At 39.9% G+C, this 26,026-nt stretch overlaps 1 protein-coding gene across 2 annotated transcripts in view; it reads left to right on the top strand.

Moving 5' to 3' along the window:
* The window catches only part of SUFU (SUFU negative regulator of hedgehog signaling), a 50,439-nt gene that overhangs the window by 1,123 nt on the left and 23,290 nt on the right, over positions 1-26,026 (top strand). For both annotated transcript variants that reach the window (XM_026704684.2, XM_026704685.2), the window contains exons 2-6: positions 11,068-11,202; positions 17,662-17,798; positions 22,522-22,664; positions 23,613-23,698; positions 24,893-24,965. In XM_026704684.2, coding sequence (XP_026560469.1) covers positions 11,068-11,202; positions 17,662-17,798; positions 22,522-22,664; positions 23,613-23,698; positions 24,893-24,965 — 574 coding nt within the window. The remainder of the gene's footprint in view (positions 1-11,067; positions 11,203-17,661; positions 17,799-22,521; positions 22,665-23,612; positions 23,699-24,892; positions 24,966-26,026) is intronic.

Here is a 26,026-nt window from a genome sequence, read left to right as displayed (position 1 = left end):
GGAGGAATTGTTCTTAAATTTTGCCATATTTTGAATAAATATAAGAAACTATTGGAAGCCCGAAGACCTTTATTTTTAGTAAGGGCAATATTGATAAGGTTCTGCAATTTTCATAAATGAATGCATGTCTTTTGAGACAATCCTTTATATTCATTACATCTTTAAGAGTTGGGTTTTGCATATTATTGCTAGCAATAAAGTGAGTGGACAGATGATTTCCCTTGCTAAATATTAAATATTTAAATAAATAAATAGTTAAATATTTAACATTTAACTATGTTCCACACTACTTCTATTTCTTTTCTCATCTTATCATATGCAGTGAGATTCACACACATATTTTTCCTTTTGACTTAAATCATGTCTGAGTCTTAGTGTGTCCATCTAATGTTACACATAGCTTTAAGAAAAAAACAAATGTTTTGTGAGCCCAATCTTTATGTTACTTTGCTTGTTTTTCAGTATTGACTACACTTTCCCAAATAGATAATTTCTGAAATTGTGAAACTATGTTTTCAGGTTGGATTATTTGTTTTGCTGATGTAGTTAGGCAGCAGTTGTGTCTATACATGAAGCATCTACTCTTTGCATTAGCAGTGGTTTCATTCTGTCATATCATCTCAATTTTTAAAATATACGTATAATCAAAATGTTACTGCCTCTCCCAATAATGTGCTTTCAAAGTGGCAGCCTGCCTGGCAGCTGTTAGTGACAGCCTGGCAGCTGTCACTGCAAAGCTGTAGGAATGCTGCCTGGCTTGTCAATTCGTAATATAACCAAGGCAATTATTATTTATTATTACCTTTATTGTCAGAGTACAACCTGTATACAATGAGAGCGTCTGAGCCTCCCTTCATGCACCCTCCCCCAAACACAACTCACAGTGAGGACAGAAGTCCCTAACCCAGTCCCAATCTTATTACACTATGTGACCTTTTTGCACAACGCGCCAGCCCCGCAACTCTATCATACTATGTTGATATGAAGTTATTTTCTATTCAGAAGTCTTACAACCCATGAGTAGTCAATGATTTCATAAATTGTCTGGTACTGGCCACCTATGGTTTAGGCCAAATTAGGTTAGTTTGTGCTTCACAGACATGGCCAATGTTCTGCACATACCGTGACTGCCATGGAAGAAATAGCTGGAGAAAGGGAATTGAAGTATTGTAATCACATTTCTGGATTGAAATAGTGCTATCAATAAATAGTAGGAAAAAACCTGAAGTTGAGAAAGATGAGTTTGCTTGGACTTATAAATGTTTTGAATTCAAATATTGCTGCTGTTTAATACCAAGGTCATGAAGAGTTTGGGACCATGGAAATAAGAATACTTCTGTAACAGGTAGCCCTTGACTTGTGTCTGGTTGCTAAGTGACTGTTCGAAATCACAGTGGACCCCGAAAAAGGGACTTAAGACCTGGATTCAAAGTTCTGATGTTCCCTTCCCTTCAGAGAAAGGACCTGGTAATCTGCCCTTTACTTGTCTTGATTATTGAAGATTTAATATTTTTATATTAGTTAGTAGTATCAGCTTAATCCTCTGTGTCTGTTGATTTCCAGAGCCAAAGTGCTGTGATTGTCCCAGGTGGAGCTGCCTGTTACTCCTTTCTCTCATTAGTCTCTCCAGTGATGGACAACTTTGTGAATTAAATATTTACTTAATGTGAGCCTGGAATCAACCACAGCCTGTAATTTTAGACTTCGTTTCACACAAAGGATGCTTTGGGAAACTATTGAGTAACTAGGTTTATTATATTTAAAAAAATTGTTAGTTTGCAAATAGATATCAACAAAATCTTAAGGATAGCATGTCTGCCTTGGTTGTAGGGTATGTCAAATTTTTCAACTTTCAATTTCCAAACAATAGGGGTTCTCAAAAATTGTGACATGCTTTGGGGATTGTAGAGATATTTTGATTATTTTAATATAATTTAGATGTGCTTGGTCAGTAACTATATACGTATCATAACTTTTTAACATTTTGTTGATTTCATTCAGTAACTAGGATGAGCTAATTGAACACTACATAATTGCAGTACTACTCTATTTTTAATTTTTTAATATATAAATTTAGGGAAACAGAAACCAGAATCAGGTAATTCTCCTTCATGCTGCATCGAGAGCCCAGGATGGGGTTGACTCCTTATGATGTCATTTAGCTGAGAGACTCAGCTCCTTTCAGTCAGTAGCTGTATCTCTGAAACCGTTCTGTTAGATAGCAATCACCAGCGATCTTCAGTACTTTTTTTCCTCGCTTCAAGCAGCTTCTAGGGATCTGGGCAGCTGCTCTTCCAGGAGAGCAGGGCTCTCTCTTCTGCAACATTGGGAGCAGCGTTGCCAGAGCACTGTGCAGGCAAGCTGGGCAGCATCTAGAGACCTCCCCCACGCCTGTGGTTTGAGCGATCGTAAAAACGATCAGCAAACCGATAAGAGCTCCAGCCAGCTGATCGTGTGGCCGGCAGATGTGTTTTCCTTTGCTGACTTTGCTTGGGGCTCTTTATAGCCTAAGGAACAATTCTTCAATCTCGGAGCCTGTTTCCCCTAGTCAGTGGCCATCTTGGATTGAAGCCTTCCACCACGAGGTGAACGGCCATTTTGTAAGCCCGGAGGCCATTTTATACCCTAAAGGACCTAATAAGAATTTCTAAACAATTTCTTTCCAACGAAAGAGCATTTATTCTACAAAGGGAGCAAGATAAGGCTCAGACAGAGCTCCCCCCAGTGGAACAGTCTCTTAAGCCCAATAAGAGAAAAAGACGTAGGCAACATACCTAATCAGTCCAGAGGGAGGTGGCTGCTAAAATCAGAACTAAGGATCTGGCCCCTAAGAAGGCAAATCAGGCTGAGTTGAGGGCAGAGAAGCGCAGACATGCGGCCCTAGAGAGGCAGTTCAACAGAACTATTCAACAGAAAAGACTGCAACTACAGCATGTTTCATGTGATACCTGTGGGCCCCAGCCAAGCCCTCCCAGGGGAGGAGAAGTTATCCATGAGCCTTTCCATCCTCCATCCTGGTCTCCTGAGGCTTTTGCAGAACAATCAGATCCTCAGGATCTCAGCAGATCTGGGCCCTATTTCCAACAGGCTTCTGGGCCCTATGCTCCTCCCCCTCCCTCCAGGCCTCGAACCTCTTTTCAATCTAGGCCTGAAACCACTTTCACTCCCACAGCAGCGGACCTTCGGCCTTCTGTCTCTACCTTTTAGCATAGACCAGGGGATATCCAAGATGTTGTCTCATTGACCATTAGGCAGGGATTGGCTGAAGGCTTCAGGCAAATTCTTCGACCTCTGGAAAGGGTTCAGGCCCTTCTCCCTTCTCAATTTATAAGCTCCTTGCCTCATCACCCTGATTTACACAGGCCCCAGGACCTCAGGGCCCATTCTTCTCTACCAGACTGGGAGGAGGTTGATGAGGAAGAAAGGGCTTCACCATCTGAACACAGTTACTCCTCTTGTTCAGAGCATGAAGAGGGTGAGATTTTTGACCAAAATCTTTCAGAGGAAGAGGATTCTCACCCAGAGCAGACATCCTCTGCATTGGTCTTCAAACCTACTCTCTTCAGGCCATTACTCAGCAAGACTTTGGTCACTGCCAAGCTGTCGCGGGAGGAAGTGGCTCCTGAGCCACAAGGAAATCCCTCTAGCCAAGGAGACTCATTCTTCTCCAAGCCTGTAGTGCATGCAGAGGTTTTGCCTTCTCCCACTTTGTTCCTGAACATGGTCAAGGAACAGTGCATTTCCCCTTTGGCAGGTCCCCACCCATCTTCTCTGGATAAGCATTTCTACAACGTCAGCGCAGCCCTGGACAATGCCTTGGCAGTGCCTTGACATTCCGGTTCTGGCCTCGTTTACATCTTCTGGCACTCCCACGGAGCCAGAAGATATCCTGAAACCAGATGATAAACGTTCCGAATAGACCCTCAAACGCAATCACCAGGCCGCTGCATGGGCTGTTCAGCCTTCAACAGCAGCATCCTTTTTCACAAGGGCATCCCTACAGTGGCTGCGCCAATTGCAGAATAGATTGCCTGCTTCTGACCTTCAGTCTTACCAAGACCTTAATAAGATTATCGCAGCGGCGAAATTCATTGCGAATGCCACTATAAATTCCACCAAATTTGCATCTAGGGCCATGGCATCTTCAGTAGCAGCAAGAAGACTTTTATGGCTCCAAAATTGGCAGGGGGAGTCACGCTGAAAATTGAAGCTGGCTTCAGTTCCATTCGCAGGTAATAAGCTTTTTGATGATGCCTTGGAACCTTATCTCATTGAAACCAGAGATAAACGTAAAGTTCTCTCTTCCTCTGGGAAGAAACCTGACTATCGCCCTGCTCCTTATCACCCCCCTGCCTTTCAAGCGGAGACCTCATTCCACTTCCCCTGCTCTCAGAGGTCGTACTCCCAACGCCAAGACCAATGTGTGGAAGCATCTGGCAGGCAACAACCTTCTCCTAGTAAATGGCCCTTTCGGGGGGTGGGGGTCGTTCCTTCCGTTGCTCTAAGTAATCCCTTGTTCTCCCCACCCATCAGAGGTCACCTAGCCTTCTTTGCCTCCAAATGGGAGGAGTCAATGACGGACGCCTGGGTGCTCAGCACTATTAGGTCAGGGTTACAATTGGACTTCCTAATGCCACCCCCAGAAAATTTTTTGATCTGTCCTGTCTCTTCGGACATTTCAAGGCAAGCCCTCATGAATCAGGCCATTCAACACCTTCTTGAAATCAGGGCTATTCAACCTGTTCCCCCCTCTCAATGGGGACATGGGTTTTACTCTCGCCTTTTCATCGTTCCCAAAGCCTCGGCGTGGGGTGGGGGTGGCGAGCCATCCATAATCTAAAATTTCTCAACCAATTTGTAAAATACAGGCAATTTAAAATGCAGACTCTGCATTCTATTTTAGAGAGAGTTCGGGAGGGCAACCCCCTATCTTCAATTGATCTCACAGAGGTTTACCTCCACATCCCCATTTGGCATCATTATCGCCAGTTTCTGTTCTCAGAATACCCATTACGAGTATCAAGCACTTCCCTTTGGCCTCTCATTGGCTCCAAGGGTCTTCACAAAGGTTCTGGCAGCATTGATGGCATCTCTGTGTTCTGTTCCAGTGAGGATCCAATGCTACTTGGACAAATATTTTGATTCTGTCCTCCTCCATCCATGGGGCCCATCGGGATCTGCAAATTACCCTGTCATATCTCCAGAGCCATGGATTTTCCATCAACACCAAAAAGAGCCAGCTCTCTTCCACAACCAAATTGCAATACTTGGGAGCAGTCATCAATACCATGTCATGCCAGGTTTTCCTGTCCCTAGCTCATGGAAAGAGCCTTGCAGAGATCAGCCAGATCCAGCAACATCAAACTGTCCCCCTGTCGCTGCTGTCCAAACTTCTGGGGAAGATGGTCTCCTGTATTGGCATCGTCCCATGGGCTAGGCTCCACTCCCGACCGCTCCAATGGTTTCTGCTTCCCTACCAATGAGCAGGAACCAGCCACTCATCCATCAAGGTCCCGCTCCCGCCACAAATCCGGAGATCTCTCAATTGGTGGTGTTCCCATCAATCTGGAAGGGACTCCTGTTCAGGGATCCAGACAGGCTAGTGATAACCACCGATGCCAGCCTCCTGTGTTGGGGTTCCCATATGTAGGGCCAGATAGCTCAGGGCGTTTGGTCCAGGTCAGAGCAGACCCTTCCCATAAATTTGGCTAGAGCTCAGAGCCATTTTTCTGGCTCTCAAGCATTTCAGGCACTTAGTGACCAGCTCTCGTGTTCTAGTCCTTACAGACAACATGGCCGCAAAGACTCATGTCAACCGGCAAGGGGGGACGAGGTCCAAAGCCCTCATGAGAGAGTCTGTACAGTTGGGGTTATGGGAAGAGAAACACCTGTTCGGCGGACCACATCTCCAGGGTCAACAACTCCCAGGCCAACTAGCTCAGCAGGAGCCTAGTCGACCAGGCAGAATGGTCCATTCCTCCATCTCTATTCAGGGACCTTTCCCTCAGATTCAGAACACCGGAGGTGTATCTCTTCTCCACTCCTCAAAACTCCCAAGTCACCAGATTCTTCGCCAGGTTTCCTTGCCAGGGAGCGGAGGAGACCAATGCTCTTCGGAGCAGATGTCCCAAAGGTCTCCTCTACGCCTTTCCCCCGCTTCCCATCATTCCAGTAGTAATTCGGAAGATGTTGGAGGAATGAGCGGAGCTCCTTCTCCTGGCACCCTATTGGCCAAGGAGGTCCTGGTTTGCGGACCTGGTCATTCTATCTGTGGTTTCTCCTTGGAGGATCCCAGCCCATCTAATCTGGTCCTTCCTTGCCTGCTGACATGAGCCTTGGCTGCTATATTTTCTGTCATGACTAGCATATGGGACGCTGACACTAGGTTCCGGAAACTTCTCAGGGTGCGAAAAATAACCCTGAGCTCCAGGAAATTGATAGGAAGGGACCTGTCTGAAGATGGCCATCAGCACTGAAGATGGAGTGCTTGGGCCATCCGGCCCTGGGCATGTGCTCCCCAGCCATGAAGGCTGGCATTCATGATCACCACAATTTTGTCTTTAACCATAAAGGGATGACCCTTTGTGATGGCCTGGGACTGCCACCATCGAAAGGACCGAAGCACCTGTGGGCAGAATGACTGATGCCTTCTCTTTGGAAGGGGAGGAGGAACCATTGCAAGGTTACTGCATGCAGGCGTGCCCATGGCACAACTTCGATGCAGGAGATCATCTTTCCAAGCAACTGGGACAGGAGGGAGTGTGGAACGGAGTGACTTAGTCGAATTCTGTTGATCAACTGTGTGATGCTGTCCTGTTAGTCCTGTGAAAGGAAGACTTCGCAGCTGACTGTGTCGATGATGACCCCGAGATGCCATAGTCGGGTCATTGGAGAAAGATAGATCTTGATCAGGTTGATGTTCCTGCAACACCTGCATCGTGATTTGAAGATCTTGTTCGGCTGCCTGGATGGAGATAGACTGAATCAGAATGTTGTCCAGGTAGCATTGGACCCTCACAGGTAAGGCTCAGAGGAAGGTGGCCAATGCTGCCAGGACCTTAGTAAAAACCCTTGGTGCTGATGAGAGGCCAAATGGTAGGGCCTGGTATTGGAAGTGCTCATTGCAATAAGAAAAATGGAGGAACTGGCGATGGGGAGGCCAAATTGGGATATGGAGGTAAGCCTCTGTGAGGTCTATGGAAGAGAGATTACCCTCTCGGACGCTCTAAAGAATAGAATGTAGGGTCTGCATCTTAAAATGCCTGTATGGGATGAATTTGTTCAGGAGCTTGAGATTGAGGATTGTTCTCCACCCCACTGAGGCCTTCGGGATAACAGAGAGGTGGGAGTAGACGCCCGACACCCACTGATCCCATGGAACTCTTTCTGTGGCCCTGATGTCCATCAGGTGGTAGATAGCTGAGTCCATCAGAGCCCGTTTAGATGTGTCACTAGAGGTTGGACAGCTGACGCAAAAAGATGGAGAGGGGTAGAGAAATTCGAGTCAAAGGCCCGATGATATTGTCCTGATGACCCAGGCATCATTTGTTGATTCATCCCATCTGGATTTAAAACGGTCAAATGACCTCCGATGGGAGGGGAGGGGATGCAGTTACTTAAAGCACCTGAATGAATGACCTCCTCTCACTTGAAAGGGCTGCTTACCCGAGAATTGTTGTTGTTTGGATTGGTGGTCCTGCTGTTATTCCCAACGAGAGGGATACATTGTCTGGTTGCAACTGAAGTGAGGGTGTTGACCAGCCTGAAGATTTGTGTTCTGGGGTACGTGATGCATGGAAAATCTGATCTCTTGGAGGAAGTAGATAGCACTTTTCTCTTGTCTTGTGTTTCCACCATGTACACCTCTAAGGCTGCTCCAAAGAGGTTTTCTCCTGAGCAAGGGACCACCGCCAACTTCCACCTACGCTTGGAGTCAGTTTACCAGTTGCACATCCACAGCAGGTGCCTGGCGGACATGGAAGAGGCCATTGCCTTTGCGGCGAATTTGGCCGAGCTTAAAGTGGCATCGGTGGTGAACTCGGCTGCCACTATTATTTTGTTTAGGTCCTGGTGGGACCTAACATTGGCAATGGGAACTCTGTCCTGAAGTTGACACAACCAGCGAATAGACGACTTGGTAAAAAATGAGGACGCAGTGGAAGCTTTCATGGCCCAAGCTGCGGCCTGGTGTGAGCGCTTCAGAGTTTGTTCTGACTTTTTGTCCTCTGGTCATAAAACATCCTCTGGTTCCGTAGGGGTGCCTGAGGAAGCAAAGGTAGCTACCACCGGGAAATCTACTGCTGGGAATGTGTTAGCCATGGAGGGACCTACATTAAAGAACCTCTTGTCCTGGGAAGAAGGGCGAGGCCCCAACAGGGGGTTCTCAAACTGGTCCTTTACTACATTCAAGAACAACAAGGGAGATGGGAGAACCTCATTTTGGACCACCGGTTTGGAGAATAGTGTGTCTCCCTGGCTAGAGGGGCCAGCCTGTGGTTCCGAGGCCACATCTTCTGGGCTTAACTGGGCTGTAACCAGAGCCTTCTGTAATAAGGGCTGAAACAAGGAGGGCTTAAAGATAGCCGTTGTGGACGGTTGTTATAGTTTGGTTTCCTCTTCGTCGGAGATGAAGGGGTCTTTAATTTTCCCCTCTTCATCCTCTGAGGAAGTACCCCATTCAGGAAGTATCCCGACTATAAAAACGATGAGGGGCATACATGGGTTCTGAAGTGGGGACCTCCCTCCGTGGGGGAGGGTTACCCTGACAGAAGGAAGAAAGGATACCCGAGCCTCCACCCCGGGGGTGGAGGAGGTGTTTGAGACCTTCAGCAGTGCCCTGTCTGACTGCCACCGAAACTACTTCCTGGTTGTCTTGGGGCCTGTTCTCCCAGGGAGGAATTATCATCTAGGGCCTAGTCACAGAAGGGATAAGGTTAGCTTCCTTCCTAAACCTGTAAACCCCTAGGGGCAAAGCCTGCTGAGGGTTAGGTGTAGCTGTGTTCTGGGTAGGTGGCCTGTAAGAAGGGCCTGACAAACTCAGGTCCTGGGGAAGGTCCTCATCCTGCCTTTCAGGTGACCAGTTCCATAGATGGCTAGCCAGACTTCCATCTGCCCTCTCTGTGCCTACAGCTTGTTTTTGTAATTGTTGAGTATTTTTTGCAAATTGTTTCTTTAAAGCCTCATGCCTTCTTTTTTCTGCCCTAAATTCAGACTTGGAGGCCTTCTTGGGGGCTAGGGCCCTGGCCCTGATCTTGCTGCGGCCTCCCTGTTGTCTGAACAGACTTGTGGTCGTTTTCTTTTCATAACCCTTTTGGGGGCTTGAGAGGTCTGAATGCTCTGCATGCCTGATGGTCTTGGCTGGGCCCAATCTATTTCCATTGCTCAAGGAAGAAACACCGGAGGTGTTGTCAGCTCCTCCTGATGGTGTTTTCCAAGCTAGATGGCCAGGAGAGAGATAGGGTCACTGCCTCAGGGCCCACTAAAAAATGGCACCCGGAGGAACTCCATCACAAAATGGCTGCCAGCCATGAGGCGAGGGGCCTTGAGGCCTTCGATGATCCCTGTTGCACGTTTGAATCCCTGGGGCTTCATGCTGTGGCCTTTGTTTGGCAATTTATAATGGCTGGATTACTATCTTTGCAGAAGGAAGATTGCCCCTCCAATCAATGCAGTAGTAGAAGGGAGGTTGGTTGGGATTGGGCCTAATCGCTGCGGGACCATGAAGGCAGCTATCGTAAAACTTTGGTAGTTTAGGGTTTAATAAATCTCTGGAAGACTTGTGCAGCCTCGGGAGGTTTTTACAAGCCGTGTGGCCCAGGGAAAAGCTGCATAGGAGGCTGTTGCAATGTTAATGAGCCTCTAGCAAGTCTGAGGGAGCTTCCGTGGCGTTTTGGCCGATCGCACTTACTGTCTGTGTGTCAGTGCCTTGCTGAAGCAATTGGCAACTGGAGGAGAGGGGATCCCTGTTCTCCTCGTGAGTGAAGCTCTACTGGAGCCCCGGGAGCTTCTCTCGATCTTGATGAGTCTCTTTTCCTTTTTTTCGATACTTTTGTTTTGAGGAATGCTAATTAACTCAGAGTCCAGAGACAATAACTCATATGTCCAAGAGCTGAGTCGAAAAGCTGGGGCTCTCAGCAGAATCGAACCTTTTATAGTGGCAGACTCAGCTCACATCATAAGAGGGCAGAGTTATGCCCAATGCTGGATTCTAGAGCAGTGTGACAGAGAACTAGGCTATATTAACTCTAGTATGGAAATTGTTTTTGCAGGTTTTTTGTGTAAAATATCCATTTCTTGGGACTTCATGCCATACATCTGTGAAATGAACTGAGATCCACTTTATTTCTAATTTTGAAAAAGAAAAGTTATCTACCAATTTGGGGTAACAAATGGCATATATCACTAATTTTTATAAAAGTGGTGATTATTATTATATGTTTCACAAAAATGAAATATTCTACTTGAGTTTTGTTTTCTTATTGGTTTGCAATGATTAAAACTAGTTTGATTTGTTTTTCTTAGGCTTGGCATGGTGCCTACAACCAGCTAATTCTGACTTATCAGCAAATTATAAATAAATCATGGCTGATATAATATGTGAATCTAGCCAGTGCCTGAATCATCTTTAGATAAATACTCTACAAAGGCACTACATCAATAGATGTAGGGTGTTTTTGGTATAGTATTATGGAGAATAAAAATTAAACCTATTTTATTAACAATTTTTATGAACAGTTCTGATACTCTCAGATGAAAATATTCATTTTAATTATGTTCATTTGTCTTTTGCAGTATACTAACATCTTTGCAGTCCTGTACTTTGTTCAGTATTGAAACAGAAAAAAATATGAAAGCCAAGCAATATAGAACTTTTAAGATCTATGACAACAGCTATGTAGTTATGATGACATCAGGCAAAGTTCTGACTTAGTTTCAAAAAGAAGCACTAACTGTTTTCAGAAGGAAGTGGTGTAATAATGTGGAGTAGAGGTAAATCTATTTACTTGAAACTATTTCCCAAAACTTGGTTTAAACAATCTAATTTCTCTTATTTTCTTTTTAAAATAGGTTAGGTGGACCGGATCCTCTGGACTATGTTAGTATGTACAGGAATTTGGGAAGTCCAACTCAAAATGTTCCTGAGCACTGGCATTATGTAAGCTTTGGACTAAGTGACTTGTATGGTGATAACAGAGTGCACGAGTAAGTCTCTGATTTCTGTGTATTATGATTTGTTGTTTTCTGAAGTAGTTGGAAATGCAGTGGAAGAAGCATACATGCAAATAAATAAATAAATAAATACTAGTTTTGTGCATTCAATTAAGAAATATTTAGTTTTAAATTTTCAGAATCTCAGAAGTTTTCACGTTTCTCCTGTTTCTACTTGAAAAAAAATGGGAAATTTTGAACAAGAACAGCAAAGTTTTGTGAGTGAGAAAGAAAATTACGTGATATCTGGCAACTTCATAACCAAAAATATTTACTATAGATTCATGCTTTTAATTCTGGGTTCTTTTTGATGGAAAGAAGTCACATCCTGTAATTTATAAGGCACCTGAAGATAAAATTATTCACTTCATGCTGTGTTTTTTGACACACTACCTACTAAGATTATTGTACTGCACCACAATTGTCTGGGTTCACTTTTAATTTTTGAGAATCAAGGATCAGAGTTTGTAGTTGCCTGAATATTGCATTACTACTTTGATCTGTGACTATCCTGGCAACCGAGTAAGCTAAAGAGATTGGGTGGATCTAGGAATAGTGAATATGTGATGCCACTATCCTTAAAGGAAGTGATCCTCCAGTCTCTGAAAAAAATCTGATCTGGATCAATATTATATAAATTACTATTCAAACACTCAGAAATTAAGCTGCAGGTCCCTAATTGTCTCACCCATTTCCAACCTGGTTCACACTTGGTTTTGAAAAGGATCAGCTGTGGTTACCCAGATTGATGATCCCATGCAACAGACGGAGAGGATGTAACTGCTGGTACATCTTAATTTTGCAGCAACTGTGGTATTTTCTGGATCAGTGAGAAGATTGAGAGTTGGAGGTACCATGTTAAAATAATTTATTTGCAGCACAATTCAGGGATTGGCCTTATTTGGCTCACAGAATGACAACTGTTGTAATGTCCCCGCTAAATTATGGATTATTTTAGTGATACTAAATTTCTGTTTTTCTAGGAAACATCAATTAAATTTGTGCCTGCCTTGGTGGAGTATAATAATTTAGCCCTGACAAAGGTTGACAGAAGGAAATCATGATACTGCTCTCAAATACCTAAAAGGATGTCATTTAGAAGACCAGTATCTGTAGTGTCTCATTCTAGAATGGAGGACACAGAGTATTAGATTAAAATGACAACAAGGGAAATTCCAATTATATGTTAGAAAAGTTGTCCTAACAGAAAGAGCAATTTCATGGTGGCTCCAAATAGCTAGAGTGGTGAGTTCTCTTTCCCTCTTCAAGAAGAGGCTAGATGGCCATTTGACTGATGCCTTACTTTGTAACAGAGCTTTCCAATGTAGCACAGCAAAAGACCATAGTTCTCCTGATTCTTCATATTTTATCTTGTTTTGGCTGAAAACTGTCAAGCATATTTAGTTTAGCTAGTTTAACATCATTATTGCAGATAAGGATGAAGCCTCCACCCAGCATATGATTGCCCCCTGGTGTGTTGGCTGAAAACAACTGAGTGGGCATAACAGATAACAGATAATCAGAGTTGGAAGGGACCTTGTAGGTCATCTAGTCCAACCCCCTGCCCAAGCAGGAGACCCTACATGAGTGATGGCTCTCCCACAACTTCTGAGGGCAAGCTGTTCCATTGGTTGATTGTTCTCACTGTCAGAAAGTTTCTCTGATTTCACTGCACCTCTGTATGGTTTGCCAATTGCACAGTGGCCGATAAAGCACTCCAGAAGGTTAACGTCATTGCCCAGAAGGTTATTGGTTGCCCTCTCCCCTCTTTGGAAGAGCTTTATAGCTCCCGCTGCCTTAAGAAAGTTCAAAACATTCTCAAAGATCCATCTCATCCTGGGCACCCTTTTTTTGAACTATTACCATCTGGCAGGCGGTACAAAATAATAAAAACAAGGACAAATAGGCTGAAAAACAGCTTCTATCCCAGGGGAGTAGCTCTTTTGAATTCTGCTGTATAGTGCAGTGTTGGTGTGCTGTCAGGAGTTTCCAGTTCAATGTGTGAAGGGTGAAGGATGTGTGTTTGTGTTTACTTTCATGGTCATGGTCATGATGTGCACTGAAGATGGTGTTTGAATTCTTTGTACAAGGTGCAATGACAATAAAAGTAAAAGTAAAGTGTTCCATTGGTTGATTGTTCTCACTGTCAGAAAGTTTCTCCTTATTTCCAGGTTAAATCTCTCCTTGATCAGCTTCCATCCATTACTCCTTGTCTGGCCTACAGGCGCTTTAGAAAATAGCTTGACCCCTTCCTCCCTGTGGCAGCCCCTCAAATATTGGAAGACTGCTATCATGTCTCCCCTGGTCCTTCTCTTCACTAGACTGTAACCGTTCTTCATATGTTTTAGTCTCCAGTCCCCTAATCATCCTGGTTGCTCTTCTCTGTACTTTTTCTAGAGTCTCAACATCTTTTCTGTAATGTGGATGCAGTACTCTAGGTGTGGTCTTACTAAGGTTTTATAGAGTGGTATTAGTACCCCCTTGGTCTTGATTGTATCCCTCTGTTAATACAACCTAGGATTGCATTAGCTTTTTTGGCAGCGGCTGCACACTGCTGGCTCATATTTAGCTGGTTGTCCACTAAGACTCCAAGATCTGACTTTTCTGGGGTGGTATTTTTTTGGAATGGATTCCTACCCTCCCTATTGTAAGGGAGTTTATGAAATAAAAATGTTCCTGTTTCCATTCTCAAAAATTGCATCCAAGAAATTTTGTTGATCCCTTTTAGACTGGCCCCAGTTTAGTAAAAGAAAATCTGAAATGTTTTGACTTCCATATTTTGGCAGAAATGAATTCTTTAACAGTTTCAGATGTTTTAGTCATGGCAAAAAATGAAATTCATAACAAGCTTTTGGGGGCTGTAAGAATCTAAGTAATGCAGAACAATCTTCTTTTAGCTTGCATCTGGAAAAACAACAGCTATGTATCAAAGATATGTGAATAAAAACATCCATAACATGCATGTCTTGCTCTATATATGAACCACCCCAAAGTAATTGTTCTATATGTAAAATGATTTGGCTATAAACTGATTTAGACATCTTTCCTGTTACTATCTTTCCTATGGTTGTTGGAGACAATTTTCTTTGTCCAGTCTTTCCCTCCATTAATGTTAGATTAATGGTTTCTGATTTATTTGTTTTCTTTTTCATCACACTTTTTAATGAATGTTTTATTTTGTATGTATTGTTTTAATAATTGTAGTTTAATAGCCGTTCTTCATTTGTTTTAGTCTCCACACCTCTTGATAATCTTAGTTGCTCTTCTCTGAACTTTTTCTAAAGTCTCAACATCTTTTTTGTAGTATGGTGACCAAAATTGGTTGCAGTATTACAGGTGTGGTCTTACTAGGGTTTTATAAAGCGGTAGTATGTTTCATCTAAATGTTAGATTAGAAAAAATATGGTTAGCAAGACAGCATTTACTTATAATTTCTAATGTTTAAACAAGAATTGCTGCACTTATGTAGCAATAATATAAAATCTGTATTTTATATTCTGTCACTATCATTGCCTGCTCATGGATAACAGACTAACATGTAGATGATACTACATAAAATGACTTTTGGCATGATTAAGTTTATTAAGTCATAATTTATTTTAACAGTGATTTGTGGCATGGACACAGTGATTTGCTTCATGGGTAATCTTAAATCATAAATCATTGTTGCAATGCAGTGGCACATTACACAGTGTGATGTGTCTCCCAAGCACCAACAGCCATAAAGCAGTTAATTTAAGGTGTTACACATTTGGCTCTGCTTTTGTTGCAAATGATGCATCCTAGACAGAATTATCTTGCTGGAATTATACTTTATTACATGTAGCTGTGTGTGTGTGTGTGTGTGTGTGTGTGTGTGTGATTGTTATTGATGTTGTATAGATAGTGCTCAACTTACAATCACAATTGGGACTGGAACTTCAGTTGCAAACTGATGCAGTCGTTAAGTGAATTGCACTAAATTTTACCACCTTTTTGCTATGTGACTTGAATGGTCACTAAACAAGCTGTTGTAAGTCAAGGAATACCTGTAATGTATCTGTGGTAATATGTTTTAAAGCTGATGATTATTAACCTTGATATGTGCAAGAATTCCTAGGAATGTGTTCAAAATTATGTGAGAAAAAAGAACATTATGATCAGTTTGTCCTAATATCAATTTGTCAATTTGGTTTCTGTTTTAAATTTTTTAATATTCAGGCAGTATATTCACATACATACATATATACATTTACGTGTGTGTGTGTGTGTGTGTGTGTGTGTGTGTGTGTGTAATATCTACCTACCTACCTATCATTATATAATTAGTCCTGTTAAAAATAAAATATTTGGTTGACTATAATCAGGAGCAAGCTTGAAGCTTTAGATATAGAGTGTAATGTAATCATTATTTCAGCTGGCAGTGCCTATTTTATCCTTTGTTTTTTAATTCAGAATATACAGTATTATCCACAACTTTTTATTTCATTTTTTCTATATGTAATTCTGTTTCAAGGAGAAAAAAAGTGAAATGTAAATCTTTTCAATTCATACCCATTTGTTTTGGGTAGTTCTTAAACCTTTGGCTACATATCTTACAAAACCTGAATCTTTTATGCACCCCACCAAGGCATTTTAGCACATTTCCTGTTCTTTGTTGGTGGTAGACCGCCCTGGAAGCCATGACCACCTTCGTTTTTTGTTTTGCTTAAGTCTGATGGAGTATGCTCGGCTTTAAAAGTCAATTGTTTGAGGTAGCTAATTTGAGAAACAGCCCACCTACAAAGAGGCTGACATGAACTACTTAAATCATACACAATTCCTGGATCTAAAATACATCAATATTATTAAAAACACTTTTTTGTTGTTTGTTCTAAAAGTATGGCGAGATACTTGCTTTATATTTATAGCACAATAGTTGAACTTAAAAGGACTGTTTTTCATAAGAGGAATGTGACTAAATTTAGCTCAGGGCAAAGCCAGTCTGCAGCATATCTGCATCTGCTTCTTTGAAGAATAATCTCCTTTCTAGTGTAAAACAATTTTCCAATGTAATGCACTGAGAGGAAAGAGCTAATTATTAAAATTATTAAAAATAGTAAAGATAGACAGATTGCATTTACTTTTTTTGATTATTACACATTGGCCCTCTGTTTCTTCCTGATTTCCTTCTTTTGAGTTCTATCCTCTTTGCATCTTTTGCTATCCCAAGATACTGTGAACACAGCAGTGCGGGGGGGATTGATGATTAGGAATTCCATTTCTGCTTTTATCAAGTCCTTAATTGTACCTGGGAGGTTTGACAGCCATATGTGACTTCTGCTTGCTAATATTGAACTCATCATTCCCCCATCCCCCCAACGTAGCGACTTCGGCATCATTAAAGACAATTGTGCTTTCTTTCTACAGACAATCCCTGAGTTAAGAACAAGTTTTGCTCCCCAAGTCTGTCTTTAACCCAGATTTGTAGGTTTTCAACCTCTAACAATTCAACCACTAACAATCCTAATGCAATGCAATTCTTGAGAAAAAGAATATTCTCTACTCCTATTCTCAAAATTCCTTTTGGCTATTGTGGCAGATTCCATGAATTTGCTGAATTTTCAAAAATGCATGACTTGGGAAACTTGAATTTAAACTAGAGGGACAAGGGTAGCATTTGCAGTCATTGTACATTATAAAGATTAACTGCTGTTGCTTAGAAATTCATAAGAGCTATCTTTTGTCTTCTTTATAGAGGATACAGAAGGGCTACAAATCCATAGCTCCGTCCTTCCTTCTAAATCCATAGAATCAGATAATCTGTTTGCTAATTGGATCTTCATCTGGAATAAATGGATATAGCTACATTCATCCTTTACAGATCAAAACACTAATTTCATGATTTTTAAAATCTTGATACAAAATGAACTTGGTATTTTTGTAGAATCGAGAAAAGTCCTCTTGCTGAAAACGTTTACTAGTCATTGCACCTTTGCTACAGTAACTATTAACAGTTTGGGAAATTATCTGAGTCTGTTCTAATGGAACGAATAGCCATTTTCTAGCAGCATGGAAACTAATGTATTATCAGTTATTAGTTGCTAAAAAGTAAATGTTCTACCTAAATTCCACTAAACTCATCCACTTTTATAATCTGTAGTTTTCTTGATGGGATGCGGTTGAAGCTTGGGAGCCATTCTAAATTGACAGATACTGTTTAATTAAACTTTGTTTTATTTTGGCTGTCATTATAATTTAGCTTTGCATTGTTCTAACTTTCATTAGTTACTGATAGTTTTCATTTATGTATGTGTATTGCACATATTTTAACTATTATCAATATTTTGTTGATTTTTGGCAAATTACTGTAAATTTGTATTGATGCAGAGGAATACTATGGTACTAAAATAAGTAGAATAAATGAAGAGTGGAATTCTAAGCTTATATTCCTGAATCTTTCTTATGAAACCTTTTGTGGTTAATTTTGTACAGGTTTACTGGATCAGATGGGCCAAGTGGTTTTGGATTTGAGCTGACATTTCGACTTAAGCGTGAAACAGGGGAATCTGCACCACCCACCTGGCCAGCAGAATTAATGCAAGGCTTAGCCAGATATGTCTTCCAATCAGGTATAATTTAAATGTTTACTTTAAGCTTTAGTTGGTTCCCCCCCCACCCCCAATAATTAGCTCTGATTCCAGCTCCTTTTTCATATATATTTTATTAATTTGAATTTTGCATAATTTGTCTGAAAGATGAAAGTCATATTTTTATTTTGATAAAACAAATTAGAAGCTATCACTTGCATTACTAAGGACTCTGGAAACTGTTCATGTTCTAGGAATAAGGACTTTGATTAAATAAGGACTTTGAATCAGTTAAGTAGTGGTATCCAGATTATTTTAGAGACCAGTTTAAATCTGGAATTGTTTGACCTGTCTTTTTGAATTAGTAGTATTGTTTTTCAACTTAAAATGTCTCTCCTGTCTATTTTTTATTTACAAATTGGTTTTCTCTGGTTTGACAGTTTGAGATTCCTGTTTCACCACTTCAATCCCAAGAGCCAATAAATAAGTTAGTCCCAACCTTCTTAATTATTGATTAGAAATTAGTTATTTTTCATCTGAAGACATCTTTCTTTTACTGAAGCTTCACTTGCTAAGCAATCTCATTCAATATTACTTGACAGGCAAAGTTTAAATATTTCTCTGACTTGTTTCTGGACTTTCTTTTATCTTAAATGTTAATTTTTAGAATATTCAATACTTTTTGCTTGCAATATATCTTCCTTGCAGATTTCCAATGTAAAAATGTATATAAATTACTGAATCCTTGTTGCTCTCTAAGCTTGGTTGTTTTGTTGTAGAAGTTTCATTACCAAACTAAGTAACATCATTAGTGTTAGCAGGGAAGGGAGATGGTCATTTTATGTCCATGGTCTTGGTGGGAATAGTCTTGGTGATTTTACTTAGAATTAAAGAAAAGGGAAGCAAGCTCCAGATGAGAAGATTAGTAATTGAAATGTCTTTTCCATTAACAAATTTTCTAAAAGGAACTAATATTTCCGTTTTGTTTTGTACTATTTAAATTAACTTTTGCTTCAAAAGTTTTATCTGTTTTTACATTGAATCTCAACAGCAGTAGCTTTCTGTAATTCAGTTCTCTCAAGCCTCAGCAATGTTTTGTTCCTGTGTACCAAGTAGATGTTGAGTAATATTTCATGGGATAATGACTGCTTTGACCTCTGAGCAAGTGGTTCATGATTCAGATTTACCTTTCAGTGGTTATTGAGTGAATCTTTTTAATTTTGCATTCAAGTGAATTGTAATCTTGATTATTTAAGTGTTGGGAGTGCTTTGGAAACACATTCAAATTGCTTCAATTATTACTTGAATCTGTGGCATCTTTGTTGGAAGTAGACTTTAATACAAGAATATGTAAACTATTATTGTAAAAATATCGTATTGTTGAATAACTGTGAATAACAAAAGTATTACAAACAAAATGAAGTAATTTTAATTGATCATTGAGTATGTGAAAATATTTATAATTTCATTTTAAAATTGTTCTAGACCAGGGGTATAAAAGTGGCAGCCTGCAGGCTAGATGCATCACGCACAGGCCACGCCCATCCCAGTTCTGCAAACAGAAAAAACATCGTGAAACATCATGTGATGGCAATGTGACCGGGCGAGTTTGACACCCGTGTTTTACAATGTCATATTTTTGGTTCTGTTACTTATAATAAACATTTTCTCATGTAATGCAGTAAAAGTTAGATAACATTCTAATATGCATGTATCTAATGCATTTATTGGAAGTCATAAATATTTTAAACTTCCAAAATAACAACTTATGTCACCACAGAATATTGTGACTAATTCAGAATCCAATTTTTCAGTTTTCAGATTATTTCTGGCACCACTATAATTATAGCACATCTCACCTCAGCTATGATATGCAAATCCAGTGACAGCTGAGAATCAAGTTGTGCTCTAAGATTATAAACCTTCACCAGCTTCATCAAAAACAGGCTTACTTTCTAATTTCAACTGTCATTATCAGTTCCAGTTTTATTTTTTGCAACAGCTCCTCCCTATTGTCTGATTTTGATTTTTCCCTCATCTATCAGTTTCCAATATTTTAACAAATTGGGATCTACAATTCCTTCTTTTATTCTAGCTTTAAAATTTGCATATCAATTAGATTTATTAATAAATATTTATAAAAATTGTGACGGTTTTTTGTCTCATAAGATTTAGTGATCCTCATTGAATTTCAACAAACCTCAATTTATTTAGGTATCTCAGAATTTAAAAATGCTGGTGGTCCAAATCAAGGTGTTAATAGATGTTTTAATTTGGGTTGAATGATAACCTTGGAAGATGATACAATTCCACTGAAAATTAGAAGAATTAGTCAGTTTCAGTGATTAAATGTCTGTTTAGTGTTTTTTCACAAATCCATATAATTCATATATGTTCATACAATTTTTCATATACTTGGTTTCTATAGTTTGGTTGGGCAGTCAGTGTGAATGTTGCATTTGTAGAAGAAAGACGTTTCTTAAATTGTCTTCTTCCAAATAGATACAAATAGCAGGACTTTCAGCAGAGATATTGTATTAGCATTTGAAAACCAGTTACAAATGGTTGGGATTTCCTGAAGGAAGAAATCTAGGCAGTAAAATACAGAATTGAGAGAATATTGTGACAAAAACACAAGTCTCAGAATAAGTATCTTTATATAACTTCTTTCATTGTGGAAAATAGTGACTGGGGTTTACATTAATTAAAGCATTTAGTTAATCGGAGTCCTGGCTAGTGTTTTATATGACTTGGAAGATATTGAAAATTGGAAACATAAGGACTCTTAAGATGGCTTTGATAATTGTTGAACAGCTGCATGTCCCTCTTCTTTATAGGTCTTTACATGCTTTTGAAATCTGAATGTATCAATTGATTTTCCATACGTGTCTTTTGAAATGTGAAATATTTCTTGCTTAGGTTACACTTTACTTCCCTGCATCCTAATCCTCTGGCCAAATTGCTGTAGCTTCATGGTGGTCAAAAGACCAGGTTTCCCTTGAAGGCTGCGATGGTTTCCAATGAAAACATTTCTTTTTCCTAACCTTCCTGCAAGATATTTCTAAAGTAGATTTGGAGACTAAAAGTTATGTTACTTCCAGCCACTATAGCGTAACTCTAATAAATGCCCTAACCCTCACAGTTGTTGGTCAGTAGAATTTTGTTTTCCTGTAGCCATGAAATTAATGGGACATGAACAGATTCTCTATGGATCCAACGATTCCCTATGGATTAGTTAGGATAATACAGGAAGGTTGTTGAAAATGCATATGGTATTAAACTTCTTTGCATTCATTCTTTTGTGCAAACAGATGAAACTTAACAGAAAATAATGGCATATCAAAATCTGAGCTTTTGTTACCGCCATTAAGACAGCAGTGTAAGCTAGCAGCCAATTATGAATGATAATAATATAAGGATTTTAACTTTACTGATATACGTTAAGCATTTTTTTTATTAGTTTGTAGAAACAAATAAAGTAGAAGTAAATTTTTGACAAAATATTTGGGTCCCTACATTGGGATGTTTTAGCCAGGGTCTGAACAATTTATCAAGATCGTATTTATTTATTTAGCTTTATTTATTTATTTATTTCCGTCCTTTATTATATTTATAAATAACTCAAAGCAGCAAATGTACCTAATACTTCTTCCTTCTCCTATTTTTGTACAACAACTCTGTGAGGGGAGTTGGTCTGAGACAGAGTAAGTGCCCCAAGGTCACCCATGGCTTTCATGGCTAAGGCAGAGTTTGAACTCCTGGTGTTCCAGTTTCTAGCCTGGTGCCTTACTGTTTTTGTTATAACTTTGTAAGCCACTTTGACTCTTTTTAATGAAAAGTGGCACATAAAGTTGCAAAATAAAAAAATAATTCACTACATTTTCCTCTTTACTGGAACTTAGGGTTCCTGCATTGGTTGGCAGGACCAACATTTTATATGGAAAAATTGATGAAATCCTGATAAATGAGCATGATGATCAAACTGTCCTACTGTACCAGCTTGCTAAGTAGAATGAAATTGAAAGAGAATAGTTACTTCATAGAAGACTTGTTAAAAAAAATATCAGAGTGGTGTCTTTTTTTGGCTTTCTAATCAGTGGTACCCAGAGGGGTGTGTCAAACCATCAAGATGTCAGTCACAACAAGTGTGATTGAAATTTCACATGTTTTTATATACAGGTAACCCTCGTCTTACAACAGTTCATTTAGTGACCATTCAAAGTTACAACGGCACTGAAAAAAGTGACTTATGGCCATTTTTTACACTTACCGCCATTGCAGCATCCCCATGGTGACATGATCAAAATTCAGATGCTTGGCAACTGGTTCATATTTATGATGGTTACAATGCCCTGCGGTCATGTGATCCCCTTTTGCGACCTTCTGACAAGCAAAGTTAATAGGGAAAGCAGATTCATTTAAGAACTATGTTATTAATAGCCATGTTATTAACTTAACTGCAGTGACTCACTTAACAGCTGTGGCAAGAAAGGTCATAAAATGGGGCAAAACTCACTTAACAAATGTTTCACTTACCAACACAAATTTTGGGCTCAATTGTGGTCATAAGTCGAAAACTACCTGTAGATGTTAGCCATTTCACTTTAAAAACAAAAGAATTATCTTCATTTTTATACATAAGAACAATAGAAAATAAATGGGTAGTGTTTCTGTTGTAATCTTTTTATGGTGATGTGATGCTTGTTTTGGCCATTGATTGATTATTCCAGTTTTTAAAGAAGTTTTCCTTCATTTTCCTCCACAGAAAATACGTTCTGTAGTGGTGACCATGTATCGTGGCATAGTCCATTGGACAACAGTGAGTCTAGAATCCAACATATGCTCTTGACTGAAGATCCACAAATGCAGCCAGTTCAGACACCATTTGGAATTGTAACATTTCTCCAGGTATACTGTATTCTCTAGCAGTCAGTAAATTCTTATAATTGTCTATAAGAAACACTATTTTATTTTTCCAGATAAACAATTATCTGTCATATTATGTCATTATTTAGATATTAAAAAGACATTATATGCTATTTCCCATTAAAAAAACATGTAAGTAATTTTGGTCAAGGCTAAAGTACTAAGTACTTCCCATGATAATTGTGATAGTCTTTTAGGGTACTTTAGTTCATTTTCATCAGACTTCAGTTTCTTTCTTTTGTATATCTAATATATACAGGTAGCCCTTACAACCACAATTATGCCTGGAATCTTGCTTGTTGAGCAAAGCAGTTGTTAAGTGAAATGCCAAGTGACCACTTCACCCAACAACTGCAACCCCTAGCTTTCTCATTGTGGTTATTAAGCAGACCACCAGGGAGATGGCCCAGGCCTCCCACCACACCTGGAAAGCCCAGGCCTTCTCCCCATCCCATCAGGGGAAATGATCATGGAAACACTGGATTTCACTTGGCATGCTGGAGAGATGGACCTCAAATCTGATGAAAACGCTAGCAGAGGCCGGCATTCTGAGTCTTCCAGGGGTGGGGAGCATGTTTCTCTTTCCCTCCCCCCCCCCTAGAGCCTTTCTGAGCTCTCCAGAGGGGAGGGAAAGATTCAAAACGCTCCTGTTTCACTAACATTGTCCTTTCCTCTCCAGAGCACCTCTGAGCCATCTGCTAGGGTGGGGGAGGCAAGTGAACGCCAGTGTTCTGAAAGGCTACAATTGATCTTGGCCAAAAGGCATTCACTAGAGTTTTCCCCAGGTTTTACGTCCCTTCATCCAGTGCACAGGGCTTCCCCCCCACCCCTTTTGTTTTAGTGTTTAAATTTGTGCTGCATCGTGCTAGTTTTTCCAATATATATTTTTTGTTATGTATAAAAGATCTTGTTATTATTTTATTGTTCTAGATTGTTGGAGTATGTACAGAAGAGCTTCATGCAGCACAGCAGTGGAATGGGCAGGGTATACTAGAATTGCTTCGGACTGTTCCTGTGTAAGTAGAGCATTCCCACCTGATTTGGAAGTCACATCAGCAATTAAAAGATAATGTCTGATTAAGATAATTTCAGCCACTTCCAAATGCTACACTTGAAATAATCTTTTTAAAAACCTGTACACTTAAATAGCTGAGGTTCTCCCCCCCACCCCGTTTCACACAACAACTTGAAATTGCAATTTATTTGGTTAGTTTATGGCATCACCATAGCAGACAAACCAACTCAAGCCTTCCAAAGCATCCTAAGGAAACCAAAAGATCCAGCAGGCCCAGAAGAAAAAGCAGGATATATATATAGTTGTCTATAATATACAGTGTAAGGACTATGACAGCCACTAGGTAGGACAAACAGGTGGAAGACTAGCAGAGTGCATCCATGAACACCAACTAGCAGTAAGAAGATAGGATGAAAACTCCTTTATTTCACAAGACATGGACAGACTTAATCATAGTTTCAGCTGGAAAACGAACCATCCTAGAACAAGCCAAGTCCCCAAAACACTAGAAAATTCCTGGAAGCAGCCGCCAATAGGCGGCACTTAGAGAGAAATAACATCTCTATACCATTCAAAAGAGACAATCAAAAAGGAAAAAAAAAGAGACCAAAATACCTCCTCACCATCAAACAACACCCCGATGAGCGGAGATTAACACCAAGATTAACACTAAACCATCAAGAAATAAATACCTCAGTCAAGAAACAACCAGGTCAAACAAACAAGCTAACAGTAAGCAACAGCCTAATCAAAGAATCACCAAGATCATTCTCACCAACACCGACAGTACAAGCCTTTGATATATAAAATGAAATCAACCCACACTCCCTTCTTGCACCAATGAGCTTATCTAGTTCAGTACTTAAATGTCCGCAAGAAAAAAACCACACTCAGAGTATTCGGAACCTCAAATTTCAACCCTGAGCTACAAAGTACTCTCTTCTATTGGTTAGTTTATGTAACATGGGGAAAATAAATAGCTTCAGAATGAAGATATTTTAGGTATCATATTCCCTTAGGATTGTGGTACTTAAAGAATTATGTACATTCGTACAAATTTGATAACCTGCAAAGAGGATCTGAGAAGGCATTTTGTGGTCTGAGATATAGTTAGCAAAGATGCACAAGACACCCTAATATTCTGGGGATAATTGCAGTTAACTATTGTTTTTTTTTTTTTTTGTTACGTCTATAGAGCAGGAGGTCCATGGTTAATCACAGATATGCGACGTGGGGAAACAATATTCGAAATAGATCCACACCTGCAAGTATGCATTTTAATTATTTAGTTTATTGATATTTCATGATGAGTGGACACAATTGCATTTGTAATCCAAAACAATTCTCCCTTATATTTGAATGTTCTCAGAAAAAATAGTCAATTATTTTGTTACTTTGCTATCAATTTTTTATTTGTGAGTCTTCATGCTCGCAATCCTTGGAACCATAGTCAGTAAATAGCTCAGTTCAGATTAGTTACACTGTTGCTACTGAACTGTGTCAGAGACATCATTTCCTTCCTTCCTTCCTTCCTTCCCTCCCATATATTTGTAAATACACATCTCCAAAATGACTCTGTATGGCATGCAGTAAAAACAAAACAAAAACAACAAAAAGGCCCATTCATGTGCAGATTCCCTGGTCCTTGTGTGCTTGGGGGAAGTTGAGGGATTGAGGTATGAATGGAAAGGCACCTGTTACTTGCCTTGTTTTGTAGAAACCAGTACGATTTATGATAACTATAAGGATTTCAAAAGCTTCGAAAAACTATATGTAACCCTTCACTCCTGGGTTGAAAATAGACTGACATGCTGAAACTGATCTTTGCAACCATTGACAGTACTGGAATATTAGATGTGAAACTTTCATCTCAGAGTGAAGTCTTCCTTCAGTATATCAAACATCATAACAATAGTTGATGGATATATAGTTTCTGACAGTTTCTTCTCAAGCAGCCCAGGTGCACACGTTGTTTCCATGTGAAAAGGAAAATTGAATTATTATTTTTTCTTCTGTTCACATCAAACTGCTGCAGTTCATTCCTTCTTATTTTAAAAGCCAAGACTTAGTTTAACAGCATCATCTGGTGGTGAATGTTAGTACTGAAGTCAAATCGTTTTCTTCTGTTGAACTGGTAGTTTCAATGAGATGCAGGAATATCTCTTTCTGCTATTGATTTTGGAAGTAAAGCAGGCTGGGAAAATTAATGGTTGGAATTCATTAAATTTTATTTTTGATTCAGTGCTACACTTTCATGAAATGTGGTTTTGAATGAAATGCTATGACTCAGGACATCAAATGATATTTGGCAACTCCGACGTTCTGCCAT

The sequence above is a fragment of the Pseudonaja textilis genome, chromosome 4 (assembly GCF_049901715.1).
Source record: "Pseudonaja textilis isolate UNSWEBS1 chromosome 4, rPseTex1.2, whole genome shotgun sequence".
NCBI lineage: Eukaryota > Metazoa > Chordata > Lepidosauria > Squamata > Elapidae > Pseudonaja > Pseudonaja textilis.
The sequence above is the reverse complement of the archived record's forward strand: the minus strand, read 5'-3'. Positions and strand labels throughout refer to the sequence as shown.